The 26,977-nt window shown below is 39.6% G+C and overlaps 1 protein-coding gene across 1 annotated transcript in view; it reads left to right on the plus strand.

The window, feature by feature from the left end:
- Positions 1-26,382, plus strand: part of PNLIP (pancreatic lipase) — a 45,896-nt gene extending 19,514 nt beyond the window's left edge. Inside the window, exons 2-13 of the mRNA XM_038009589.2 lie at positions 3,560-3,605; positions 5,071-5,225; positions 5,859-5,981; positions 8,580-8,714; positions 11,749-11,860; positions 13,237-13,356; positions 13,447-13,566; positions 14,059-14,177; positions 17,084-17,213; positions 18,335-18,443; positions 19,401-19,565; positions 26,264-26,382. Of these exons, the coding sequence (XP_037865517.2) occupies positions 3,560-3,605; positions 5,071-5,225; positions 5,859-5,981; positions 8,580-8,714; positions 11,749-11,860; positions 13,237-13,356; positions 13,447-13,566; positions 14,059-14,177; positions 17,084-17,213; positions 18,335-18,443; positions 19,401-19,565; positions 26,264-26,327 (1,398 nt within the window). The 3' untranslated portion in view covers positions 26,328-26,382. The remainder of the gene's footprint in view (positions 1-3,559; positions 3,606-5,070; positions 5,226-5,858; positions 5,982-8,579; positions 8,715-11,748; positions 11,861-13,236; positions 13,357-13,446; positions 13,567-14,058; positions 14,178-17,083; positions 17,214-18,334; positions 18,444-19,400; positions 19,566-26,263) is intronic.
- Positions 26,383-26,977: the final 595 nt, after the last annotated feature.

A 26,977-nucleotide genomic window follows, 5' to 3' on the forward strand; every position in this document is an offset into this window, starting at 1 on the left:
GTTATATAATGCACTGGTAAACAGGACACATGGAATTAATTCTCAGTGAGATCCCGTCTTGGCTGTCAATGCCGTGAGGTAGTAGGGTGGGGACTCTCAATGCTTCATTACCATTTGAACAGCTTCTAGTCAAGCCTGCAGTCCTGAGATGTGAGGAGTGACAGAGGCTGGTAGAAAGTAGGGTTTTGATGGGAGCTCCAGTCTGCCTCTGGTGTTTGAGGATCTCCTGTGTATCAAGAACATTAAGCTACTCCAAGTTCACATCAATTGTGTCTAGGGACCCAAGCAACACTGGGTGAATTTTCTCTAAACTGTGGGTATCATACGGGCTCCGATTGTCTGTAGAACAATGGTCACCACTAGGGACTGAACTGAAAAATGCCCATTAGAATTTAAAATTTACCAAAATAAAGTGAATACTTGAGCACTTATTTTCTGTGACATGGGAAGTGCCAGGAGATTTTCAAAAAATCAAGTATTAGAAAAAACCTGTCCAAGTATTAGTGTTATCCGTCAGTACCATCCAAATCTCATGTTGAAATTTTTAACCCAGCATTTAATGTTTGGTACATGGACTGTTCGTGGAAGTAGGAGAAGCATTATATAATAAATAATCTATTGGTTAAGATAATGTTAATTGTTATAACCCTTAAATCTCAAGGCTTAAAATAATCATTCATTTATTGCTCACATACAATTTAAAATGGATGTTTGTGATTGTGGGTAGTGTTCCTTTAAGCAGGGAGCCCAGGTTCCTTCCATCTTGTGTTTCTACCAGCTTCAACACAGGGCCTTTAAGGATTTGTCTTTGTCTGCATCGAGCCACAGAAGGCATGGCACATAGAGGACCATGTGTGTTTTTTTCTTATCTTTTTTTTTTTTTTTTGAGACGGAGTCTCGCTCAGTTACCAGGCTGGAGTGCAACGGCGTGATCTCAGCTCACTGCAACCTCCACCTCCCAGGTTCAAGCGATTCTCCTGCCTCAGCCTCCCGAGTAGCTGGGACTACAGGTGTGTGCCACCACACCTGGCTAATTTTTTTGGATTTTCAGTAAAGACGGGGTTTTACCATGTTGGCCACGATGGTCTCAATCTGACCTTGTGATCCTCCCACCTTGGCCTCCCAAAGTGCTGGGATTACAGGCCTGAGCCACCGCGCCTGGCCCATGCATGGGTTTTTTGGGAATGGGACTGAACAGGGGTGCACATCCATGCACTCACATCTCATTAGCCAGAAAATTGCTAACATGACCCCATCTCCCTGCAAGGGAGGGCGGAGAATAGAGTCTAGTTCTATTTCCTGTAGAAAGATGCTAGCAAGACCAGGCGCAGTGGCTCACGCCTGTAATCCCAGCACTTTGGAAGACCGAGGCGGACGGATCACAAGGTCAGGAGATCGTGCTGCTGCACTCCAGCCTGGGCGACAGAGCAAGACTCTGTCTAAAAAAAAAAAAACAAAGATGCTAGCAACTCTGCCAGACATACTATGTAAATAGACGCTTCTAGATAGTACATTGTCGTCTGAATGAAACAATGAGGTTTATAACATTTCACAACCCAGCTTAAGAGTTCAGCAAGATTATGTATAGAGGAAGTCGTTCAACCAGAGCAGATGTAATAGACGGCTGATTAGGTACCATTCTGTTCTTAGCTTTTATAAATTTGAGAAGTTGAATCTTCTTGAGATATTATAAAATTTGAACTTATTTTAGTTTGCAAAATATCCCCACAGATTTTACTCTCTATTTCAGAATTTGGTGACTATTGATCCTAATTCTTTAAACTATATTAAACAAATGTCCCCCTAATTATGGATTACATTTTGTACCATCTAAAATGCCAACTTAGAAACTTTGTGTGCATTACTTGGTAACTCACACAAAATGTAAATGACTTCATGGTAAAACCAGAGTAAACAATGACTCTCATAGGATATGACTCTGAGATCAAAACAGTATTACCATGGCTAAATACGAGAGAGATGCAAGATTTCTGTTCTTAGAAGCTTCTGGATTTTTTCTTTTTTTTTGTATGTTTTGAATAAAAGAAGTTTCAACAGCTTTTTACTTATGAGATTGTGGAGACAATTATTATTGCAGCAATTATGCAAAATAAATTGCTTTGCTTTTCATATTCATTCCCTCATTTGGTTAATCATCCATCAGAGATGTGTTGAAGGCCTGCTGTGTATCAAGTACTGGGCTAGGTGCTAGGATGTGACAACAAGGCCGTGAGCATTCCAGCCTTCTCCGAGTTTATAATATACAAATGATCAGTCTCAAGTGAGAGAATTTCTAAAGAGAACCTTCCTTAGAGGGAACAAGGGAACCAGCTTACCCATGACTGGGGAAGACTGCCTGAGGAGGGGATGAAAGGCTGATATTTGAAAGATTAGGTGGGAATTTGCCATGGTGTCCAACCATGGATCCTTCCTTGTGCCTTCTGTCTTTATTTGAACAATTCCCTTGCCAAACTTCCTTGAACTTCCCTTGTACATAATAATTTGGTTGCTTTTCTCTATACCTATAAACTTTTCCAGGGGATTGAGTTATTTTTGACCACTTTTGACCTATGAATGTGACAATTTCAATAACTCAATGTATAGCTGTGACACTTCCAGGCTAAAAGGTTCTGGTCTCTTAAAATTATAGTATCACATTGTACTCTTTTTAACATTTATTGTAAGCAATCCATCCTTAACTGAAAATATACCCAGTTACTTTCCATCAAACAATTCTCTTTCAGGTTATTTTTTCTAAACCATTTTCTTCCAAGTTGAATCATATTTTTTCTGCTTATTCATCATTTCATCTGATAGTGGGGTCACTGATTCTGCCTCTATGCTTTTGGCTATACCCCCAATTCCTTTTCGTAGCTTATTTATTCTTTCCTCTATGATATTGTTGAGAAATAAATCAGTTATATAGACTATCAAAATAACAAATCAAATGCTTTTCCAGAAGGTATGAACTCTCTTGAAGGATTGCTTCTATTTCACTGTTTTTGAGGGTAAGGCAAGGTTATACAAAAATGGCAAGAGCTGGTAGGCTGTTAGCATTTGCTTTTAAGACTGCTGTTATTAAATCTGTGAAAACAATTTAGTTTCACACATGCCCACAGACATGCACAGAGAATTGTAAACTTAAAAAAGGGACAGAAAGACTAGAACCTTTACTATAATGAAATTAAAGTGATTTTGAGCTTTACATAATCACATATCTACCCCCTTTCTCATCTTCCCACAACTACTATGGAAAACTTTATCTACTCTGTCAACCCTGGTTTATCTATGATTAAAAGTAGAAACACATCCTTGGGCCTTTCCTTGCATGCCATTTTTCCACGGTTTCAAAAAGATAAGCTTCGCCTATAAAAGGACCTTTTGTTGCTATCTGGTTGCGTGTGGAACCTGACAGAATTGCCACGGTGAGTCAGGAACATGTTTTCTAGGCCTAATTGATCAGAATTTATCCATTTTCCCCCAGAGATCTAAATGAACTAAAACTTGCCGATCTTTTAAAAACTTAGCCAGACTCAATCATATTTTTAATTTCGTGTAGATGCTGCTACTTTGGACTCTTTCACTGCTGCTGGGAGCAGTAGCAGGTAAGAAAAAAATATAAATGTTGAGCTGGGAGAGATTCACTTTTCAACACGGTCAAGAGGGCTATGGCAGCTGAATTCAGGCCACAGTAATAACAGGAAGCATTACTTCAAGGAGTAAAGCACAGGAGATGCATAAGAACACAGGTATGTGGAGTAGGGTTGTCAGAAAACATCTAGGATGCCCAGTTAAATTTGAATTTCAGATAAACAACAAATATTTCCCACAAACAACAAATATGTGATGTATTTATACTAAAACATTATCATTTATCTGAAATTCAAATTTACTTGTATTTTGATTTGCTAAATCTAGCAACCCTGACATTAAGTCAAGTTAGGAGTTTGAACCTTGGCTCCACCACCACCTACAGCTGTATTACTCTGAGCAAAATTCTTAACTCTTCTGTGCTTCAGAATCTTTGTCTGCAAAATGGGGAGAGTTGGATACCCCATCTCCTAGGATTATTGTGAGAATTAGGTCAGATTAGTAAATCATCCTGCCCAGCACCTGGCACATGGTAAGACTGTGAGAAAGGTAGCCCCCCACAACAGCTATTACTCTTACTCCTACCATTAATCTAGATTTATCCTCCTTAGAAAAGAGAACCCTTCTTTGGGTTTTTTTTGTTTTTGTTTTTGTTTTTGTTTTTGTTTTTTCTGAGACAGAGTCTCGCTCTGTCGCCCAGGCTGGAGTGCCATGGTGCCATCTCAGCTCACTGCAAGCTCTGCCTCCTGGATTCACGCCATTCTCCTGCCTCAGCCTCCCAAGTAGCCGGGACTACAGGCGCCTGCCATCACACCTGGCTAATTTTTTTGTATTTTTAGTGGAGACGGGGTTTCACCATGTTAGCCAGGATGGTCTGAATCTCCTGACCTTGTGATTCACCTGCCTTGGCCTCCCAAAGTGCCGGGATTACAGGCTCTTTAGGTTGTTTTTTTATGGAGTGACATTCAAGCCTGGAGTTGTGTTAAACCATGGATTTTTTGTTTGGTTGTTTGTAAACAGCTCCTTATCACAGTAATGAAGATGATCTGCAGTACAGCAAGGATAGGGATATACGGTTTTGACCTTTCCATAAAATGTAAGCGCTCCTTTCAAAGCCCATAGCTAAACGGTGGCTACAAGAAGTTAAGGCTTAGGGACACAGGGTTGTCCCTTTCTTGAGCACCTATGGCCCAAGGAAGATATATGAGTTCAGAGGCTAAAAGGAGTCCTACATTGGGACTGGTCAGAGACACAAGGGGAGTAAAGTGATCCTATGTGGTAGAATTGAGGACCAAGAGCCTGTCTGGAACAGTTGTGTTGTCTTTTGAAGCTGTTTTGTGAGTGTGTGGCTAGGAAGGTGTTGAGAGTAGTAGAGGAGGAATGTCTACCACACAGTGTAATTTAACTCATATATATATTGGCAGACAGATGGTTAAAAAGAGCATGCTTGTAAAATAATATCCTTCTGGGGGATTGCAGGAAAAGAAGTTTGCTATGAAAGACTCGGCTGCTTCAGCGATGATTCCCCATGGTCAGGAATTGTGGAAAGACCCCTCCATATATTGCCCTGGGCTCCAAAAGATGTCAACACCCGCTTCCTCCTATATACTAATGAGAACCCAAACAACTTTCAAGTAAGAACTATCACTGTGTTTAGAACTAAGTTCCACCTGTTTTATGTAATAAGGATACTGAATATTCACGTTCTTAAGAGAAACAAATCAGGCTGTGAAATTTGCATCTTTGTAGATATTCAGGGCACTGAGCTTAGGTATTTCTTAATGTAAATTCTTTATAAAAGGTTCATTAACTTCATATTATTCTTGTCCTTCCTCTATAACATTTAATAAATATTATAAATATAGGGCTATATTTATATATATAAAGTATATAAACATTCCCAATATTATATATTTATATAATCTCCCATTATGTATGTATATCTATATTAGATAAAGATACATAAACATATGCACACACATACACACATAGCCTTCCATTGTATGAAGAAAAGATCATTGCCACCAAGTTTATAACAGACATATTATCCCAAGTTGAACAACTGCAAACATGTCGTGATGACTGGGAAATGGCAACATGGCGATGATAGTGAATACTGTGGTTATAATGGGAGGATCATTATTCACAAGGATCCTGAATCCTAGCAGTCTTCTACTTACCGCCCCTCTCCATGTGGAACCCTCTCCACAAATGGTTCTATTGGCTACTATAGGAAACTGACATGAAACACTTTTCTGTCTAAACAGGAACTTGTTGCAGATTCATCAACCATCAGTGACTCCAATTTCAAAACAAATAGAAAAACTCGCTTTATTATTCATGGATTCATAGACAAGGGAGAAGAAAACTGGCTGGCCGATATATGCAAGGTGAGATGTAGTCATCTCTCAAGGAAAGGTTGTTTCCAAAGTGATAATTAACAACCAGTAAGGCACTGGCCCCAACCAGTGAGGACAGTGCTGGTACCCACAGTCTTGAAGGATCTTCAGACCCCTGCGGGGCCTACAGTTCCTAAGGGAGGTCAAGGAGGTGGTGGTGAGAAGAGGGGGTTTAGGATGCTCAGAGCAGTGAGGCTGGCAAGCATTTAGTAGATCCAGGCACTAGTTATTTAACAACTGATATGGAGGTGTTTCAAAATTTTAGCAACAGATGCTCTCATACTGATGCACACCAGCTGGTCATAGGCCCCTGATTTTTCATTTGTTTTTAATTTTATGTGAAGCGCTAAGAGGTCTCATTTTGCCTGAATGAATTATTTTCTTTTGATGTTCACTTGCTACTCTTTGATCTCCTCTGGTAGCAATAACTTGGAAAACTGTGTAGGTTTTTTATTTTGGCTTCTGTTGTTTCAACAGCAGTGGTCCTATTTTCTTTAATTTGCCTTTGGCTATGTGCTCTGTCATAAAGAAGAATGAAAAGACAGAAAATCAAATAGAATAAATTTTCCTAGTAACTGCTAGTGCTTGAGGAATATTATTATTGATTCATTTGTTCAAGTATTTATTCATGTATTCATCAAATTTCTTTGACCTACTGTGGCACAAAGGGAGTAATCCTTTCTTCAGAGGTATCAAGAAGAAAGACACAGGCCGGGTGTGGTGGCTCATACCTGTAATCCGAGTACTTTGAGAGGCTGAGGCGGGCTGATCACAAGGTCAGGAGTTCGAGACCATCCTGGCTAACATGGTGAAACCCCGTCTCTACTAAAACTACAAAACAGTTAGCCAGGCATGGTGGTGCATGCCTGTAATCCCAGCTACTCAGGAGGCTGAGGCAGGAGAATCACTTGAACCCGGGAGGCAGAGGTTGCAATGAGCCAAGATCGCGCCACTGCACTCCAGCCTGGGTGACAGAGTGAGACTCCGTCTCAAAAAAAAAAAAAAAAACCAGAAGAAAGACACAAAGGTCCTCCTAAGCCCATGGAATTTCAGGTCTGCCTGTGGCTCAAACCAAGGGCAGAATGAGTCAACTCCAGAGCATATCCATTGATCCTAAAGACAGATGAGCACCCTAGAGTCCGTACACTCTTCAAGTTTAAACACAAGCAGTAAAACCACAACTTGTCTTCCAAAAGAATTTAAAGCTGATGATTATTGGAGGGTAGTAATAGATTTTTACACAATAGCGAAGAAAAAAAAATGTGATTCTCAGTTCAAAAGGAATATAGCTTCCTTTGATATGGCTATGCAATTTATTTCTAAGATCCCAAAGGCAATTGTGGTTTGTTTTTGTTTTGTTTTGTTTTGCATTGATTAGGCTTTGACAGCACTATTGTTTTGAGATGCAGAAACAAGTGGTTTAAACTAGAAGGATAAAAGTTCTACATTCCAGTCCTGACTCTTTCCGTAGCTATGATTAGCAAATCTTTTCCTTGCTTTGGATTTTTCCTTTTGAAAATGGAAAAGTTGGAGATGATTTCTAAGATTGTTCCATTATTCTCAAATTCTTTTTATTTTTGAGATGGAGTCTTGCTCTGTCACCCAGGCTGGAGTGCAGTGGTGCAATCTCGGCTCACTGCAAGCTCCGCCTCCCGGGTTCACTCCATTCTCCTGCCTCAGCCTCCTGAGTAGCTGGGACTACAGGTGCCCGCCACCAGGCCCCGCTAATTTTTTGTATTTTTAGTAGAGATGGGGTTTCACCATGTTAGCCAGGATGGTCTTGATCTCCAGACCTCGTGATCCACCCGCCTCCGCCTCCAAAAGTGCTGGGATTACAGGCGTGAGCCACTGCACCTGGCCTATTCTCAAATTCTTTTTGGAAAAAAAAGAGGGTATACATAAACACACTCATACAACAGAATTCCTTCCAGAACTAACCTCCATGAAGTCATAATTAAATGCCATCAAGCAAGGCTTTCCGTAGATACCTGGTAGGCAGTGTTTTCATGTGAAATATTAATAACTCTTTAGTGATGTACAATAAAACATGTTCATCTAAAAATTTTGATTAGTATTTCCATTGCGGAAAAACTTATTTACCTTCAATGTATTTATGTAAGGGGTCCAAACATTGTCTTTCATTCATTCATTAAATATTTACTGAGCACCTTCTGTGTACCAGAATCTCTTCTGGACACTGAGGCTGCACCAGTGGACGAGGCAAACAATGTCCTTGGGTGCATTCTAGTAAGGGACAATGTAGTCCTGTGGCATTTAGGATGACCTAATGAACAACCCATTGTACCACATTTTATACATTTTTTTCTTGAATTAAATGTCTCTGTATCTGCTACAGCAGAAATCCCAAGAATCCACTTCCCACTATGGTCAAATTCCAGTTTGGAGATGATGTTAAACTTTAGCAGAGATGATATATCTATAACAGACTATAAGTTTTGTCAGTTGCATTGGGGTTAAAATGATGTCGTGTCAGTCAAGGAGGGAATTTATCCTAGTCCTCTGATATGTTAACTAGTAATTAATAAAGATCCTGAATTATGTATCTGTTTATTGTGCCCCTTCCACCAGAATCTGTTCCAGGTGGAAAGTGTGAACTGTATCTGTGTGGACTGGAAAGGTGGCTCCCGAACTGGATACACACAAGCGTCACAGAACATCAGGATTGTGGGAGCAGAAGTAGCGTATTTTGTTGAAGTTCTGAAGGTAATTACCCCTGGATTGTATAAAAGCCTGTACACTTGGTTTTCCAGATTGTCTTTCCAAAAAAAAAAAGTCTGTAGATTTAATCATAGATAAAGACATTTCTCTACTCAGATATGACATTTCCCTTGGTTACAAAGAAAATTTTTTAAAAAAATCTAGCTTTGAGTTTCATCAATAACCCATTATGTTAATAAACTAGTTCTTTTTGGCTGGGTGCAGTGGCTCACGCCTGTAATCCCAACACTTTGGGAGGCTGAGACAGGCGGATCACGAGATCAGGAGATCGAGACCATCCTGGCTAACACGGTGAAACCCTGCCTCTACTAAAAATACAAAAAAATTAGCCAGGCGTGGTGGTGGGCGCCTGTAGTCCCAGCTACTCGGGAGGCTAAGGCAGGAGAATGGCCTGAACCCAGGAGGTGGAGCTTGCAGTGAGCCGAGATTGCGCCTGCACACCAGCCTGGGTGACAGAGCAAGATTCCATCTAAAATAAAATAAAATAAAATAAAATAAAATAAAATAAAATAAAATAAAATAAAAATAAACTAGTTTTTAAAATTTAACTTATTCAAGCAATTGGTAGGTTGTTTTTAATAAATTCCATGAGTATTTGTTTTAATTTTACTAGTTATTACCTATGTCAACCTTAAAATTAATATAGTTTTGTTTGATTTTAGTTTTGTTTTCTTAAGAGAAGCACAGTGATAACAAGCTAACCTCACTTGGTAACAAAAAAACATAGAAAATGTTATACTCAAATGTGTTTAAATAACTGTTTTTATTTTTACTTTCTAATCCAAATACTTGCTTCATCATCTCTGGATAACAGCTCTTCATATTCATTAAGGTTTATCTCTCCAACAAAATACAGCCCTACTTCCTCCAGATTAAAAGTTAAACCCGTTTCCATTTTTCATTATAACTGTTTTTAAAAACATGGGCGTCAAGTGCTTTGGAAAGGCAGTGTATCTTCTTGACACTGAGGTTTTTGAAGGTTCTCCCTGTGCGCCCCTCATGAATTCTGCAACACAGTCACGCACCACACAAGGATGTGTAGGTCAATGATGGACTTCAGATATGATGGACGTCCCATAAGATGACAATGGAGCTAAAAAATTCCTATTGCCTTGTGACTTATAGCTATCATGATACCATAGCACAACATATTACTCATGGATTTGTGGTCATGCTGGTATAAACAAACCGACTGTACTCCCAGTTATATAAAACTCTACCACATATAATCATGTACAGTATATAATACATGATAATGATAATAAACGATGACATTACTGGTTTACTTATTTACTGTACTTTTTATCATTATTTTAAAGTATACTCCTTCTACTTATTAAAAAAAAAAAAGGAAAACAGCCTCAGGCAGATCCTTTAGGAAGTATTCCAGAAGAAGACATGTTATCATAGGAAATGACAGCTTCATGCATGTTATTACCCCTGAAGACCTTCCAGGAAATAAGATGTGGAGGTGGAAGACAGTGAGGTTGATGATCCTGACGCTGTATAGGCCTAGGCTTATGCAGGTGTTTGTGTCTTCGTTTTTAACAAAAAATTTTGAAAAGTTAAAATGGCTGGGCACAGCGGCTCACACCTGTAATTCCAGCACTTTGGGAGGCTGAGGCAGGCGGATCACGAGGTCAGGAGATTTAGACCATCCTGGCTAACATGGTGAAACCCTGTCTCTACTAAAAATACAAAAACTTAGCTGGGTGTGGTGGCGGGCGCCTGTAGTCCCAGCTACTCGGGAGACTGAGGCAGGAGAATGGCATGAACCCCGGAGGCGGAGCTTACAGTGAGCCGAGATCATGCCACTGTACTCCAGCCTGGGGGACAGAGGGAGACTCCATCTCAAAAAATAAATAAGTAAATAAATAAATGAAATAATAAAAATAAAAATTGCATAAAGAAAGAAAAATATTTTAAATGAACTGAGTGTAGAGTAAGTGTACAGTGTGTATAAAGTCTTCAGCAGTGTGCAGTGACGTCCTAGGCCTTTACATTCCCTCACCACTTACTCCATGACTCACCCAGAGCAACTTCCAGTCCTGCAAGCTCCATTCCTGGTAAGTGGCCTCTACAGATGTACCACTTTGGGACTTTTTTTTTTTTTTGAGACAGAGTCTCGCTCTGTCACCCAGGCTGGAGTGCGGTGGCACAATCTTGGCTCACTGCAACCTCCACCTCCCGGGTTCAAGTGATTCTCCCACCTCAGCCTCCCTAGTAGCCAGGATTATAGGCACCCACCACCATGCCCAGATAATTTTTGTTTTGTTTGTTTGTTTGACGGAGTCCTGCTCTGTTGCCCAGGCTGGAATGCAGTGGGGCGATCTCGGCTCACTGCAAGCTCGGCCTCCCGGGTTCATGCCATTCTCCTGCCTCAGCCTTCCAAGTAGCTGGGACTACAGGCGCCCACCACCACGCCTGGCTAATTTTTTTGTATTTTTAGTAGAGAGGAGATTTCACTGTGTTAGCCAGGATCTCGATCTCCCGACCTCGTGATCTGCCTGCCTCGGCCTCCCAGAGTGTTGGGATTACAGGCATGAGCCACTGCACCTGGCCAATTTTTTTATTTTTGTAGAGACAGAGTTTCACCAGATTGGCCAGGCTGGTCTTGAACTCCTGACCTTAGGTGATCAGCCCACCTCAGCCTCCCAAAGTGCTGTGATTACAGGCCTGAGCCACCAAGACCAGCCTAATATCTTTTATACTGTATTTTTACTGTATGTTTTTTAGGTTTAGATATATTTGGATACATAACTAGTTACATTGTGTTCCAATTGCCTACAGTACATGGTACAGTCACATGCAGTACAGGTTTGTAGCCTAGAAGCAACAGGCTGTACCACATAGCCTAGATGTGTAGTAGGCTATGCCATCTAGGTTTATGTAAGTACACTTTATGATGTTCCCACAACAACAAAATCGCTTGACGATGCATTTCTCTTAACATATCCCCGTTGTTAAGCAACTCGTGACTGTACTTGAAAACATTCTAAAAAGGTTTTCTTTCCTACAGTCGGCGTTCGGTTACTCACCTTCCGATGTGCACATCATTGGCCACAGCCTGGGGGCCCACGCTGCTGGGGAGGCTGGAAGGAGAACCAATGGGACCGTTGGACGCATCACAGGTTGGTCAAAACAGTGAAAGATGCCAGGGGGTTGAGGCAAGAGGATCTCTTGAGCCCAGCAGTTTGAGGCCAGTCTGTGCAACATAGTGAGACTCCCATCTCCTTAAAAAAATAAAAATAAAAAGTAAGTAAGTAAATAAATAAATAAATAAATAAAGCTACAAAATTAGACTACATGTAGACTGTCTGTGGTCTAAAAGGAAATACAAGACGGAAATTTGGTGCAATTCTACTTTTTACCTTCTCATGTTTTCTGAATTGGGCCTCACAATCAGAAATCACTCTGTTCTGAGGCTTTGCAAAGTCTTCATTGATACCAGTCTTTGGTCTACAGCACTCTGTTTAACATATTTATATTGCACGTGACTAAAATGTGAATTAAGGACATCTAGAGATTCTATTCATGCCTATTTCCCCATTGACCAACATTCACAAAGGACAAGTTTCATGAATAGAGTACACTTCATAAATAGTAGAATAAATACAATTAAATCCAAGAAGCTGAAATTTGTGTAACTGATTATATTCTGCTTCAGTAGCAATTGCTAATGTGCTTAAACCTCAAATGTAACCCCAGAGTTGTCAGGGAAAATGTGGTCAGGGTGCCCTGGGCTGCCGGTTCTGTGTGCTGCTCATGAGATAACAAATAGTATTTTACAAACCTGGGGCTGACTGCATTCGGCCAGTGAGCTTATATATTGGATATCCAGATTCTAAAACCTCTGTAAGGTTATAAGAAAGATTCTACCATCCTGGATCTGAGAGGTGATTATTTCAAGGAAGGACCACTTTCCTCTTCCATCAGTGTTCAACCTTTTTGTCTCTGACTTGGTGATTCTCTTTTTGACCCTTGGGATAAGTCGGCTGTATCTGGACTTGGAATAATCTGGAATGCCTATCCGTTCATTTGCTGAAGGGGAGTTCTGCCCAGGATTTTCTTTTCCACAGTCTGTAAATGTTTCTTTCCCATAGCCTGCTCAGCCAGGTGCTGTGCAATGCAAGCCTGTGTTCTCAGTGATGTTTATGGAAGCCAAGGTCCTTGCTCTTGTGGAAGTTCACAGTCTACTGGGGACTCTTTTACCCTGAGTGGTTTTTAGTCCAGTGTGTCCCAGAGTCTGCCTCTTTTCTTGTAACTGCACTAGTGACCAAGACTCTCCCACTGACTACACGGCCATGACGAAAGGCATATTCTTTGGTTTGGAGAAAATTCACTTTAAAGCAAATAGCTAGAAGCAGATTCCCCTTCAGCAAATGGTCAGGTAAGGAAGAACTCGTTCATCCCTTTCCATGCATAACTCATGTTTTACTCTTAATACTTGTACTCAGGACTGTGCTTAGGACTTGTCATAATTCACGACACATACTCTTTACTCTAGGGTTGGACCCAGCAGAACCTTGCTTTCAGGGTACACCTGAATTAGTCCGATTGGACCCCAGTGATGCCCAATTTGTGGATGTAATTCACACGGATGGTGCCCCCATAGTCCCCAATTTGGGTGAGTTCCTCAACCTGTCCCCCAAAGGGTGTTATATTGTCTGAGTCTATACATTAGCATAAACCCTCATTTACTTTTATGATTCTTCAGGGTTTGGAATGAGCCAACTTGTGGGCCATCTAGATTTCTTTCCAAATGGAGGAGTGGAAATGCCTGGATGTCAGAAGAACGTTCTCTCTCAGATTGTGGACATAGATGGAATCTGGCAAGGTAGAACTATTATGTGTACAAAGAGATCTTCTTGGGGGAAAGCTTGCGTTTTGTTTTGCTAAACTTGCTAAATTCTTTGGAATTGTACAGGTCTCACATTTTATGTAACAAAAGACTTTTAATTGTATCCATGAGATGTAGGTTTTCACTGGGATAAGTGGGCATGAGGAGACTGGGAAAGAAAGTGGATTTTCAGTCAGCTTCCAAGCACCTAATTCAGGGAATGAGCTTTTATTTATTTAGACCAATCTTTTTCTTCTACAGTATGTTAAACCTTTCATTTAATTACAGTATTATCTATTATAATCTTTAACAGTACTCAACTCCTGATTACATCACAAATCATAAATATACTTTACAAATGACTTTGTTCTGTGACCCGCATGAGCTCACGTTAATTAGAGAAATCTATTCAACCACTATATTCTGAATATGACGTTAACTTGGAAAAATGCAATCTGTCCTTGATGTGTAATTGTGCCTGATTCAAAGGGACTCGAGACTTTGCGGCCTGTAATCACTTAAGAAGCTACAAATATTACACTGATAGCATCGTCAATCCTGATGGCTTTGCTGGATTTCCCTGTGCCTCTTACAACGTCTTCACTGCAGTAAGTAGACTCCACCTTCTGCATAAAGAATTTTGTGACTGTCACTTCACTTGACTGGTGTGGTTTCCTATACATGACCTCATTCAATGAACGTTTTTATACTTTCGAACTTATACATGCCTTTAATTATAGATATGTATTTAAATAGTGATAAATTAGAGCACTTTAGAGAAATGAGCTTGTAAATGGAAATGTCCTATGTTTACTTTCATTTGTATTACTTTTGTATTCATTGGGTAAATGTTCAAACTTGTTTTAGAAATAACCCTAAACAAACAAAAAATAATTAGTCTATGGAAATCTGAGAAATATCTATAGGATGCTGATGAACATGGAAAAATTTTCTTAAATGCTGACCTTTTAAACTATTAATATATAATTATAGACGTGTGGACGTTTCTGTGCAATTTCATAATTGCCAAGATTTTTTTTTTTTTTGAGTTTTCATTTTATTTGGTATTCTCTTGATATCTTGGTTGAATTATTTATTTAATTTTACTTTAAGTTCCAGGATACTTGTGCAGAATGTGCAGGTTTGTTACATAGGTAAATGTGTGCTGTAGTGGTTTGCTCTTGGTTGAATTCTTTATATGTGATCTCAGATATGACATATCTATTCTCTGGGGGGTTTTTTATAAAATTATAAAATTGACTTTTCTTTGCACCATAAAGTTTTGAAATTAAAATTTAAAACCTATGGATTTAATAAGAAACTTTCCAGTAACAAATGTGCCAGCTGAAGTCATAATTACCCAGGATATTTACCTTAGTGATTAGGAGAGAGGATGCAAATCCTGGTTTCACCATTAAATAGCTGAATATTTTTGAGCAAAACACTTCTCCAAGAAGTTTCTTCATCTGTAAATGTAAATACTAATGGTAAACTCAACATATTTGGTGAGAGGACTTAGTGATAATACATATGTTAATTGCTTAGCTCAGAGCAAAAAATATAATAGCATTCAATTAATGTTAGCTATTATGGGAGAGGGAGTACATATATTATTCACACTACCGCTTCCATATACAGTAAGACAGAAGATCCCTCCTCTTTCTTTCTTTTAACTTTATTTTAATTTTCTTTCCCAATACCCAACAATAAGTAATGGGGAAAAAATAAAGAAGCAAACACAAAAGCCTCAGGTTTCATCCAGTTAAAACTTAGTCTAATTCAACAATATAAACAGTTCTTTTAAGTGATACTCAGCACTTGTATAAGAAAAAATGTCTCAGTCTTGCAGATTTCTTCACCTTTGCACTCCCTTCTAAGCTTCTCTCCAAGTGAGTGCTGGGGCCGGGTGATCTGGTGGTGGTGGTCAATGTGTGTTCAGCAGAGGAAATGAATTGGGAGTCCGTGGGTGTAAAGTCTTTGGGCTCCTTTGGACACTGGGTAATAGCCTTGTCTTTTATTGATGGTCACACTGCTGTATTTAGAGATGAAGTCTTGGGCCTATCTGTTCTTCTGGCTCTAGCAATGCCCTCAGAGAGCTTTGGCTATTTCTTCCTGGCTGGCTTAGGCAACACCTGGATTTTGTTGAATGCCAACCCTGGGACTGTGATAAGCCCATAATATGGTCCATTGAGCCAGGAGTCCACCACTTGCCTTTACTGTAGAGTAGCCCTGCCCCTCATAGTGGGAATTGGGACACTTGTCCTGCCAACTTGGTTCCTCCCTCTCCATCTCTTTTTCTCATAAGTCCTTGGTTCAGAAACAAGGAGTATTTTCCTATATGAATATGTCTTCTCCAGGTATCAGCCTCGCAGTAAGCCTTAGGCTAGCTGGGGCATTTTCTCTTCACATAGAGGAAATTCCGGGATGCGAATCCTTCAGGGCTTGGTATGCTAAACGTGAGCTAAAACAATTGAAGAAAGCCAGGCGCGGTGGCTCACGCCTGTAATCCCAGCACTTTGGGAGGCCGAGGTGGGTGGATCATGAGGTCAGGAGATCGAGACCATCCTGGCTAACATGGTGAAACCCTGTCTCTACTAAAAATACAAAAATAAGCTGGGCATGGTAGCGGATGCCTATAGTCCCAACTGCTCTGGAGGCTGAAACAGGAGAATGATGTGAACCCGGGAGGCAGAGCTTGCAGTGAGCCGGATTGCACCACTATACTCTAGCCTGCGTGACAGAGAGAGACTTTACCTCAAACAAAAAAAAAAAAAAGGAAAAGAATTGATTTTGTTTATCAGAAGTTGATTATAACCTCTATTCTACTTATGCAATCTTTCTAAAATAAATTCTAGCTGTAAGTAGATGAATGTCTTGGGAACAAATTAGGCAAAAGAGGAAAAATAGAAGATAGATACACACACACACACATAATATATATATTTTTTCTCATTGTATTTTTTGTTTGTTTGTTTGTTTTTGTTTTTGTTTTTGTTTTTTTGAGATGGAGTCTTGCTCTCTTGCCCAAGACTTGAGTGCAATAGTGCAACCTCGGCTCACTGCAACCTCTGCCTCCTGGGTTCAAGCAATTCTCCTGCTTCAGCCTCCAGAGTAGCTAGAATTATAGGCGCCCGCCACCATGTCCAACTAATTTTTGCATTTTTAGTAGAGACGGGGTTTCACCATGTTGGTCAGGCTGATCTTGAACTCCTAACCTCAGGTGATCCACCTGCCTCAGCCTCCCAAAGTGCTGGGATTACAGGTGTGAGCCACCGCACCCAGCTCACTGTATGATTTTTATAGTACTATGTTGTTTAACAGTGAAGTTGGTGACTTACTGTTGTGAATAATGAAATGCATTGTTAATCTTTGCTGCTGAGACACTGTTAAAATCCCCGTTTACCATCAGAACAGAACTGGCTTTAGAATATTTGAATGACAACAACATGTAGGAAATATGGTACACAATTAAAAGAAAGGGCATCCTCATTCATCATTTGTTTGTTTTCACTAGAACAAGTGCTTCCCCTGTCCAAGTGGAGGCTGCCCACAGATGGGTCACTATGCTGATAGATATTCTGGGAAAACAAATGATGTGGGCCAGAAATTTTATCTAGACACTGGTGATGCCAGTAATTTTGCACGTAAGTTTCTATTTTCTGTATCTTATATTCGTATTGCTATATATTTTATGTCCACTGAAAATGTGCATACTTGCTTTTCTATACAAAAGCTTTAAACACCCCCTCTGCAATGTGGAAAAATGCTCAATGCTATGTTCAAGGTAATTATAGCTAATTAGGGTGGCAGAACAGAGTTTGGGTCCTGGACTCTTAGAGCTGCAAAAATAAGTTTCTTCACATTTGATTCTGGTGCTATATTCAGAAGACTTTCTCTGCTCCAGCCTCTTTATATTCACTCAAAAGTTTCACTGAACAAAATTCTGAGATTTTCGTAAAAGCACAAAGGTAATCTAGGAGAGAGAGATGGCAGAGGTTGTGAGAATGGAAAGACATTGACAGAAGTAAGAGATGTTTAGGATTGTAGGTTCCATGAGTGATGGGAATTCGAGGATGGAGGAGTAGTAGGAATGGGAACAGGTTCTGGGTTTCTTTTCTTAATAATAGAGGAAGAAAACTATTTGGATGAGAGTCAATTGGGTTACTGTTTTTTTTAATACTGATGACAAATTTTATCTCCTCCGCAATTTGCTCAGGCTATCTCTAAATGGCAAACCATTGGCTAGTACCAAGAAAACGTTCTTTTGATTTTCATAAATTAATATATTCCTAAAGGCAATGAAAAGTTGAATTATGGAATTTTGAAAATAAATGTAGATATTTAGACAAAAAGATGGCAGTACTCTAAAATTTGGTGATTTATGAAAATAAACTGAAAAAATGTCACAGTTCACAATTTTACAACTACCTTTTAACATAACGTTCTTATAACTTTCAAGGATAAATTGTCAGGTTGGAAACTGAAAACTAAATGTATTCTTTAGTCCCTTGGCTTGAAAAAAAATCTGTCTTAACTTTGAAAAAATTCTGCAAAGCCCCTGCTACCTAATGCCTATCCCCTAAACACATATAAAGGAATATCTATGACTATTTGATTAGAAAATTACACAAACACACACACACACACACACACACACAAATTATAAATAAATTATTCAAAACTCAGCAGTAGTGGGATCCGAATTAACTTGTTTTTAGTGTCTTTTATCTCCAAACTGACATTTTGCAATTTTTCTCCCTTGCAGGTTGGAGATATAAGGTATCTGTCACACTGTCTGGAAAAAAGGTCACAGGACATGTGCTAGTTTCTTTGTTTGGAAGTAAAGGAAACTCTAAGCAGTATGAAATTTTCAAGTGAGTAAAATAATATTGCTGTATGGTTTGTTTGTTTGTTTTTTTGAGTTGAAGTCTTGCTCTGTTGCCCAGGCTGGAGTCTCGCTCTGTCACCCAGGCTGGAGTGTAGTGGTGCAGTCTTGGCTCACTACAACCTCTGCCTCTAGGGTTCAAGCAATTCTCCTACCTTAGCCTCCCGAGTAGCTGGGATTACAGGCACCCACCACCACACCTGGCTAATTTTTGTATTTTTAATAGAGGCGGGGTTTCACCATGTTGGCCAGACTGGTCTCAAACTCCTGACCTCAGGTGACCTGCCCACCTAGGCCTCCCAAAGTGCTGGGATTATGGGCATGAGTCATGGTGGCCAGCCAATACTTCTTAATGTTGGAATACTGCACATGTATAATGTATGTCATCAACCTAAGAGTTTGTCTATTCATTACTATATGGAAGTAGAGTACTGACATGTATAAGGAAAAAGGAAGAAATTGTGTCATCCTTATGCCTTAATACTATTCAGAAATCGGTCTCTAAATATTTTCATGCTATTTCCTGATAAAACCATTCATGTTTGCTTTGATGACTGGCATCTGATTTATAATCAGTAATTAATTAGTCTGTCTACAAAACACATGCAAAAAGATGATGGAATACTCTCATCATTTATTAAATTGTGGAGGAATTGTGACTAATACATGTTTGAAGTTTTATTAAAGCAAAGGTGACTAATATGAAATATTCACGGCGAATGGACTACCAGTGAGTTAGCACGCATGTCTGAATTTGTTTAATACATTAGAATGAAAAATGTACTACCAATCACCTTAGCCAGAAATGCACTGTAAGCTGGTCTTAGAAACATAAATGTGTATGTATATGTGTATATATATATATACACACACACACACACAAATATATATGTATATATTTATATGTATGCTCATGTATGTTTTTGTTCACTTCTTAAATCCTCAGGGGCACTCTCAGACCAGATTATACTCATTCCAATGAATTTGACTCAGATGTGGAGGTTGGGGACTTGCAAAAGGTTAAATTTATTTGGTATAACAACGTGATCGACCTAAATTTACCCAGAGTGGGAGCATCCACGATTATAGTGGAGACAAATGATGGAAAACAGTAAGTAATGAAAATCCCAGGAGATGTGAAATATCAAATCTGTGTTTATAGTTCTATTCCTTCTAAAAGTCTAATTTAAGTGAAACCTCCTACAGGGGATCACCTACATCCTAGTTACAGTTGCTTCCTAATGCCTTCTGTTTCTTTAGGAAAAAGGGTAGAACTTTAGGAAACAGCTTTGATCAATTCGTAGACAAATATGTGATAGCTGATACAAATTAAATGTTAGAATGCGAATCTGGCTTCATGATTCTAAGGTGAGAGGAATGCTTCCTTTGGCAGCTGTGTTTTGTGCTATGTGAGTGCTTCTTGTGTGCATCTTCCAAACTTCCCAGGCTCACCTAATTGCTGTTTAAGTTGCTAGGAACACAGTAAATGTATCAAGGAATAGAAATAGGCTTTTCCAATTCACTGGTCTTCTTAGTGAAGATGGAGGTCCAAGAGATAATCCTTGGTTTCAACCTGGACTGGAGGGTGTGGGAGCCAAAGGAAGGTGAACTACCAGGAAAGGTGATCTGATGATAATCATGACAATACCAACACTAGATCAAGTATTTCTGAGTATTAGGCCAAATGCTGAGGCAAGCCCTGTGCTTCTGTCATTCTATCCTTCCATCCTCATAAAAACCAAATGAGGGGACTTTGCTTCTGGCAAAGATGGAGTAACAGAACCCAGATTTACTGTCTTGACTGAAATAACCAAAAATTCAAACTAAGTATGTGAAAAAACAGTTTTCCAGACACTGAACATCAAGGAATAAGGGATAGTGATCCCTGAGAGACAAAAACGGACAAGATGGAGCCTTGCAGTTGCCCCAGCTTACTGTTCCGAGAGATTTCCAGGATGTGTCACAGGGAGGAGAAACCCAGGCAGAGTTCAGTGGACTCCTTAAGTTAAAGAATCAGAGTTAAGAATCAGAAGATCCAGGGAAGTAGATTTCACAGGACAGCATACCAGACAGGAGTGAGTTGCCGAGGGAGAATCCCAGAGGTTATGAAAAGTCCCCCGAATATTCATCAAGGTACTGATTGGCCCATGTATGAGAACAAACCAGCTGGAGGTCATGGAAATATCCATTTGATGGATTAGAGAAAATAGTTCCCATACTCTTGCAGGACTGGGAATGGTGCTTACTTCCACCAAGCAGTCTAGAAAAGTTTATAATTCAAAGGACACAGGGTAGGCCGGGCGCGGTGGCTCAAGCCTGTAATCCCAGCACTTTGGGAGGCCGAGATGGGCGGATCACGAGGTCAGGAGATCGAGACCATCCTGGCTAACACGGTGAAACCCCGTCTCTACTAAAAACACAAAAAACTAGCCGGGCGAAGTGGCGGGCGCCTGTAGTCCCCGCTACTCGGGAGGCTGAGGCAGGAGAATGGCGTAAACCCGGGAGGCGGAGCTTGCAGTGAGCTGAGATCCGGCCACTGCACTCCAGCCCAGGCGACAGAGCAAGACTCCGTCTCAAAAAAAAAAAAAAAGGACACAGGGTAGAGTATTTTAGAAAGTCTTGCTTTATAGTGGAAAATAATTTACCTATATTGACCAAGATCTGTAAAGAAACTGTTTCCAAATAACTTAACTGCGTTGCAGAACAAAAAGGTCAAGAATATTTATAAAGATCCAGAATTATCAAGCACCTAAAAATCTAAAATCCACAGTATCTGACTTTGACTCAAGGATTCCCAGGTATATAAAGACGCAGAAAAACCAACCTATAATGAGGAGAATAATCAATCGACACCAAACCAAAACTGACACAGATGTTACATTAGCAGAGGAGAAAATTAAAACAATTCTTAAACCTGTATTCCATTTGCTTAAAACGTCAGTAAAGGCGTGGCATATACAGGTTGAGTGTTTCTCATCCAAAATGCTTGAGATCAGAAGTGATTCAATTTTGAATTTCTTGGGACTTTAAGAATAGTTCCATTATATGTACCAGTTGAGCATCAAAAATTTAAAGAAAAAATCCAAAATCTGAAATGTTCCAATAAGCATTTCCTTTGAGCATCATGTTGGCAATCAAACATTTCAAATTTCAGAGCATTTTGGATATTTAATTTATTAATTTATTTTTATTTTATTTTTCCATAAGTTATTGTGGTACAGGTGGTATTTGGTTACATGAGTAAGTTCTTTAGTGGTGATTTCTGAGATCCTGGTGCACCCATCACCTGAGCAGTATACACTGCACCATATATGTTGTCTTTTATCCCTCGCCCCCCTCCCACTCTTCTCCCCAAGTCCCCAAAGTCCATTGTATCATTCTTATGCCTTTGCTTCCTCATAGCTTAGCTCCCACATATCAGTGAGAACATACAATGTTTGGTTTTCCATTCCTGTGTTACTTCCCTCAGGAATGGATTTTTTATTTTTAGATTTAGATGCTCAACCTATATAGAAAAAGACCCACACTGAGTTTCTAGAGATGAAAAATACAGTGTCACAAACAAAACATGCACAGAATGTAACTAACAGTAGATTAGACATTATAGAAGACAAGGTTAATGACCTTGAATACATAACAGAAACTTTCTGAAACGAAATACACAGAGAAAAAATCTTTAAAATAATTTTAAAAGAATATCAGTGATCTGTAGGACAATAACAATAAGGCTTATTTATTGGAAATAAGACCCTAACAAAGAAGGGACAGAAAAATATATGTGAAGAAATAATACCTTGAAAATTTTCAAACATGGTGAAAACTATAAACCAACAGATCAAAGAAAATCACAAGAAACATGAAGAAAACAACACAGCACCAACACACATAAAAATCAAAATGCTCAAAACCAGGTAGAATGTACATTATTCAGGTGATTACACTAAAAACCTAGATTTTACCACTATACGATATATCCGTCTAACAAAACTTAACTTGTTCCCTTAAATTTCCACAAATAAAAAAATGTTGAAACCCAATTATAAAGACAAAATATTGAAAGCAGTCAGAGAAAAATGACACATTAGAACAGTGAAGAAAAAAAATTACAGCAAATTTCTAATCAGGAACAATGCAAGCTAGAAGATGGTGAAACAATATCTTTGAGTATGGAAAGGAAAAACTGTTAACCTGGAATTTATACCCATAAATATCTTTCAAAGACAAAGATGAAATAAATACTTTTAAAACTGAAATAATTCCTCACCAGCAGGTTAACACTAAAAGAAATGTCAAAGGAAGGACTTCAGGCACAGGAAAATGATACCAGGTAGAAAAGAATTCACTAAAAGAAATTAAGAACACAGAAAATAGGAAATACATGATAAATACATAATATTTTTAATTCTTATTACTAAATTCTCTTTGAAAAAATTGACTACTTAAAAAATAATGACAGTATTTTGGGGAGTATATAATAGATGTATAAGTAAAATATAACAATGACATAAAGGGCTGGGGGGAGAACTGAAAATATACTATTGGAAGGTTCTTACACCATTTATGAATTGGTATACTCTCTTCTGAAAGTAAGATGTGATAAATTAAAAATAGGTGCTATAAATTCTTTTTTTTTTTTTTTTTTTTTTTGAGACGGAGTCTTGCTCTGTCGCCCAGGCTGGAGTGCAGTGGCCGGATCTCAGCTCACTGCAAGCTCCGCCTCCTGGGTTCACACCATTCTCCTGCCTCAGCCTACCGAGTAGCTGGGACTACAGGCGCCCGCTACCTCGCCCGGCTAGTTTTTTTGTATTTTTTTAGTAGAGATGGGGTTTCACCGTGTTAGCCAGGATGGTCTCGATCTCCTGACCTCGTGATCTGCCCGTCTCGGCCTCCCAAAGTGCTGGGATTACAGGCTTGAGCCACCGCGCCCGGCCTATAAATTCTAAAATAAGGAAACAAAGCATGATAGCAAATAACCCAAACAAGGAGATAAAATGGAATAAAATATAATCCAAAATAGAGTATAAAAAGAACTAAAAGGGGTCGGGTGCGGTGGCTCACACCTGTAATCCCTGCACTTTGGGAGGCCGAGGCAGGAGGATCACGAGGTCAGGAGATTGAGACCATCCTGGCTAACATGGTGAAACGCATCTCTACTAAAAACACAAAAAATTAGCCGGGCATCGTGTAGGGTGCCTATAGTCCCAGCTACTCGGGAGGCTGGAGGCAGGAGAATGGCGTGAACCTGGGAGGTGGAGATGGCACCACTGCACTCCAGCCTGGGCAACGGAGCAAGACTCCTCTGTCTCAAAAAAAAAAAAAAAAGACAATAGTCTCATACCTAGCCATATAAATAATCGTATAAAGTAAAAATGGTCTAAATACCACAATTAGAAGACAAAACTTACTCCACTGTATTTTTTAAAACTCAATATCCAATTGTATTCTGGCTATATAAAATGTACTTTTTTATTTTTATTTTTTTGAAATGGAGTCTTGCTCTGTTACCCAGGCTGGAGTGCAGTGGCACGATCTCAGTTCACTGCAACTTTTGCCTCCTAGGTTCAAGTGATTCTCCTGCCTCAGCCTCCTGTGTAGCTGGGATTACAGGCAGCAGCACCACTCCCAGCTAATTTTTGTATTTTTAGTATAGGCAGGATTTCACCATGTTGGTCAGGCTAGTCTCAAACTGACCTCAAGTGATTCACCCACCTCGACCTTCCAAAGTGCTGAGATTACAGGCGTGAGCCACTGTGCCCAGCCTGAAATGCACTTTAAACATAAAAACACAAATAGATTTCTCAATGTGAAAGAACCGAAAATGATACACTGTTAATCATTAGAAAAATGCAAATTAAGAACAGAATGAGATACCACGTATTTAAATGGCCAAAATTAAGATTGATGATACCAACTCTTGTGAAGGACTATCATACAGTGCTGATGGGAATATAAAAAGGATACAACTACTTTGGAAAGCACCTTAACAGTTTCTTAAAAAGCCAAACATGCATCTAGCTGAGTCAGCGATTTCGGTCTTCGCTCTTTACCCATGAGGCAAGAACCCAAAGTGCTGGGATGACATGGGTGAGCCACTGCGCCTGGGCCTATAGCAGCTTTTATTGTAACAGCTGAGAAGTAGAAACAATCCAAATGTCTACCAAAAGAGGAATGGATAAACAAACTATGGTCTGTCCATACAATGGAATATTACTCAGCAGTGACAAGGAATCAGCTAATGGTACACTCAACAATATGGATGAATCTTGAGATAATTATACTGAATGAAAAGCTAGACAAGAGTGCATACACCTTAGATTCCATTTATATAAAATTCCAGACAATTCAAACTACTCTATAGTGACAGCAGAGCATGGTTGCCTGGGAGGAGTGAATATTGGAGGGAATGGGAAGAAGCAATTACAAAGGGGAAGAAAGACAATTGGGGAGATGATAGATATGTTTATAACTTTGATTTTGGTGATGGTTTCAGAGGTGTATGTTGTGTGTGTGAAAACGTTATCAATTTAAATATGTACAGTTTATTCCAGGTAAATTAAAGCTCAATAAAGCTGTTAAAACAAAAATGTATATCCTATGAGGTAGTTTCATTATCCTTATTGTATGGATAATTAAATGAAGATACCATTTCTGAATCTCTGTGCAGGAAGTTTGACTCTACAAAATTCTTAACTACTACAAAACAAATTCAGTTCACCTTTAATCATATATAAATATTGGTGCCTTTCATTTCTTGTGTCCGATCGATAACTGTTTTAACCTTTAACTTCCTATTTGTGAGGCTGCCAGTCATTGAGGAAGTGAGCGTGAAGGGAAAAAAAAAACATTTTCTGAGCACCTTTTTCCATGCCTGATAGTTTACATATGCTAAGGTATTTTATTAAAGAAAAGTATTCCAAAGCATCCTAAGTATTGTTCAGCCTTTTCTTTCTTCCCTTCCTCCCTCCCTCCCTCCTTCCCTCCCTTCCTCCTTCCCTTCCCTCTTTCCTTCCCTCCTTCCCTTCCCTCCTTCCTGCCCTCCCTTCCTCTTTCCTTCCTTCCTTCCTTCCTTCCTTCCTTCCTTCCTTCCTTCCTTCCTTCCTTCCTTCCTTCCTTCCCTCCCTCCCTTCTTTCTTTTCCTTCCTTCCTTCCCTCCCTCCCTTCCTTCCTTCCTCCCCTTCCTTCCTTCTTCTCTTCTCCTTTCTTTCTTTCTTTCTCTTTCTTTCTTTCCTTCCTTCCTTCCTTTCTTTCTCTCTTTCTTTCTTTCCTTCTTTCTTTCTTTCGTTCGTTCGTTCGTTCGTTCTCCTTCCTTCCTTTCTTTCTCCTTCCTTCCTTCTTTTCTTTATTTGATGCACACATGAAAAGAAGGCATATTATTCAGTCTTAATGAGAAAAGTTTGTCATTTCAATTCCAATATTGAATTAAAATAATGGTTAGCCAACATAATACCAGAAATTAGTTTTTATACACTGGGCTGATTTCTTATGATGGTGACTCTGCTGTTCCTCAGTTGCATTTTTTGACATGGGCTAAGTGTTCAGTGACTGCTCATGACAAATGAGTCTTTCTTTTTCTTTGGGGTGTCTATTGACAGCTTCTCTCTCTGCTGTTGCACAACCAGAAAATAACACCGGAAAGGAGAATTCATTCCTTTATGTAGAAGAGGTCTTCCCTCAGCCATTGTCTGATCTCCAGCATAGGGTGTGCCCTTCCCTCAGACTGGGAGGTTGGGGGCAGAGTTTGTCCTCATTGTCACACTCCAGATGTGTGCCAGGAAGAGGAGGTGACTTTGTGTTGTTTTCTCTCCACAGGTTCAACTTCTGTAGTGCAGAAACCGTCAGGGAGGAGGTTCTCCTCACCCTCACACCGTGTTAGGAGACTGCTGTTACCAATGAATTGACTTCTAATAAAATCTGGTGGTGATGCATTACATGCCTGTTTCTTTTGTCCAAAACCTCTGTTGTTTCAAGTGAATCTGTTGGATAAAGTGACTAAACTCCAAAATTTGGAGTTGGTCAAAAGAACCACTAATGACTGTTAAATTTTGCTGCATATTTGACCTTAAGAATGCTGTTTACAGGGTACTGTCATCATGTTCATTATTAATATTACCTATGCCATTCTTGTCACTTAAGGCAGTCTTCCATGTCCAAAATGACCCCCTCTTGGTGGGCTCACATGGAAAGACTCACAATTGCCACGTTTTTAATAATCTTTAAGTTCTGTGTCTGCTCCTAATCAGACATCTCAGGGGAAATGACACACAAGGAGATGAGAACTAGACAGATCCAATGCTCCCTAACAGGTCTACCTGGTTTATGTGGGGCTCCCCAAAACCTCTCACTTCTCCTGCAGCCTCTTTGATTTTTCTGAAGCACAAATAAATCATCCTCCCAGTTGTCCCCAGGACAGAATCCATATTCTTTTTTTTTTTTTTTTGAGATAGAGTCTCACTCTGCTGCCCAGGCTGGAGTGCAGCAGCGCAATCTCCACTTACTGCAAGCTCCATCCCCCGGGTTCATGCC

This window comes from Chlorocebus sabaeus, chromosome 9 (genome assembly GCF_047675955.1).
Source record: "Chlorocebus sabaeus isolate Y175 chromosome 9, mChlSab1.0.hap1, whole genome shotgun sequence".
NCBI classification, from domain to species: Eukaryota; Metazoa; Chordata; class Mammalia; order Primates; family Cercopithecidae; genus Chlorocebus; species Chlorocebus sabaeus.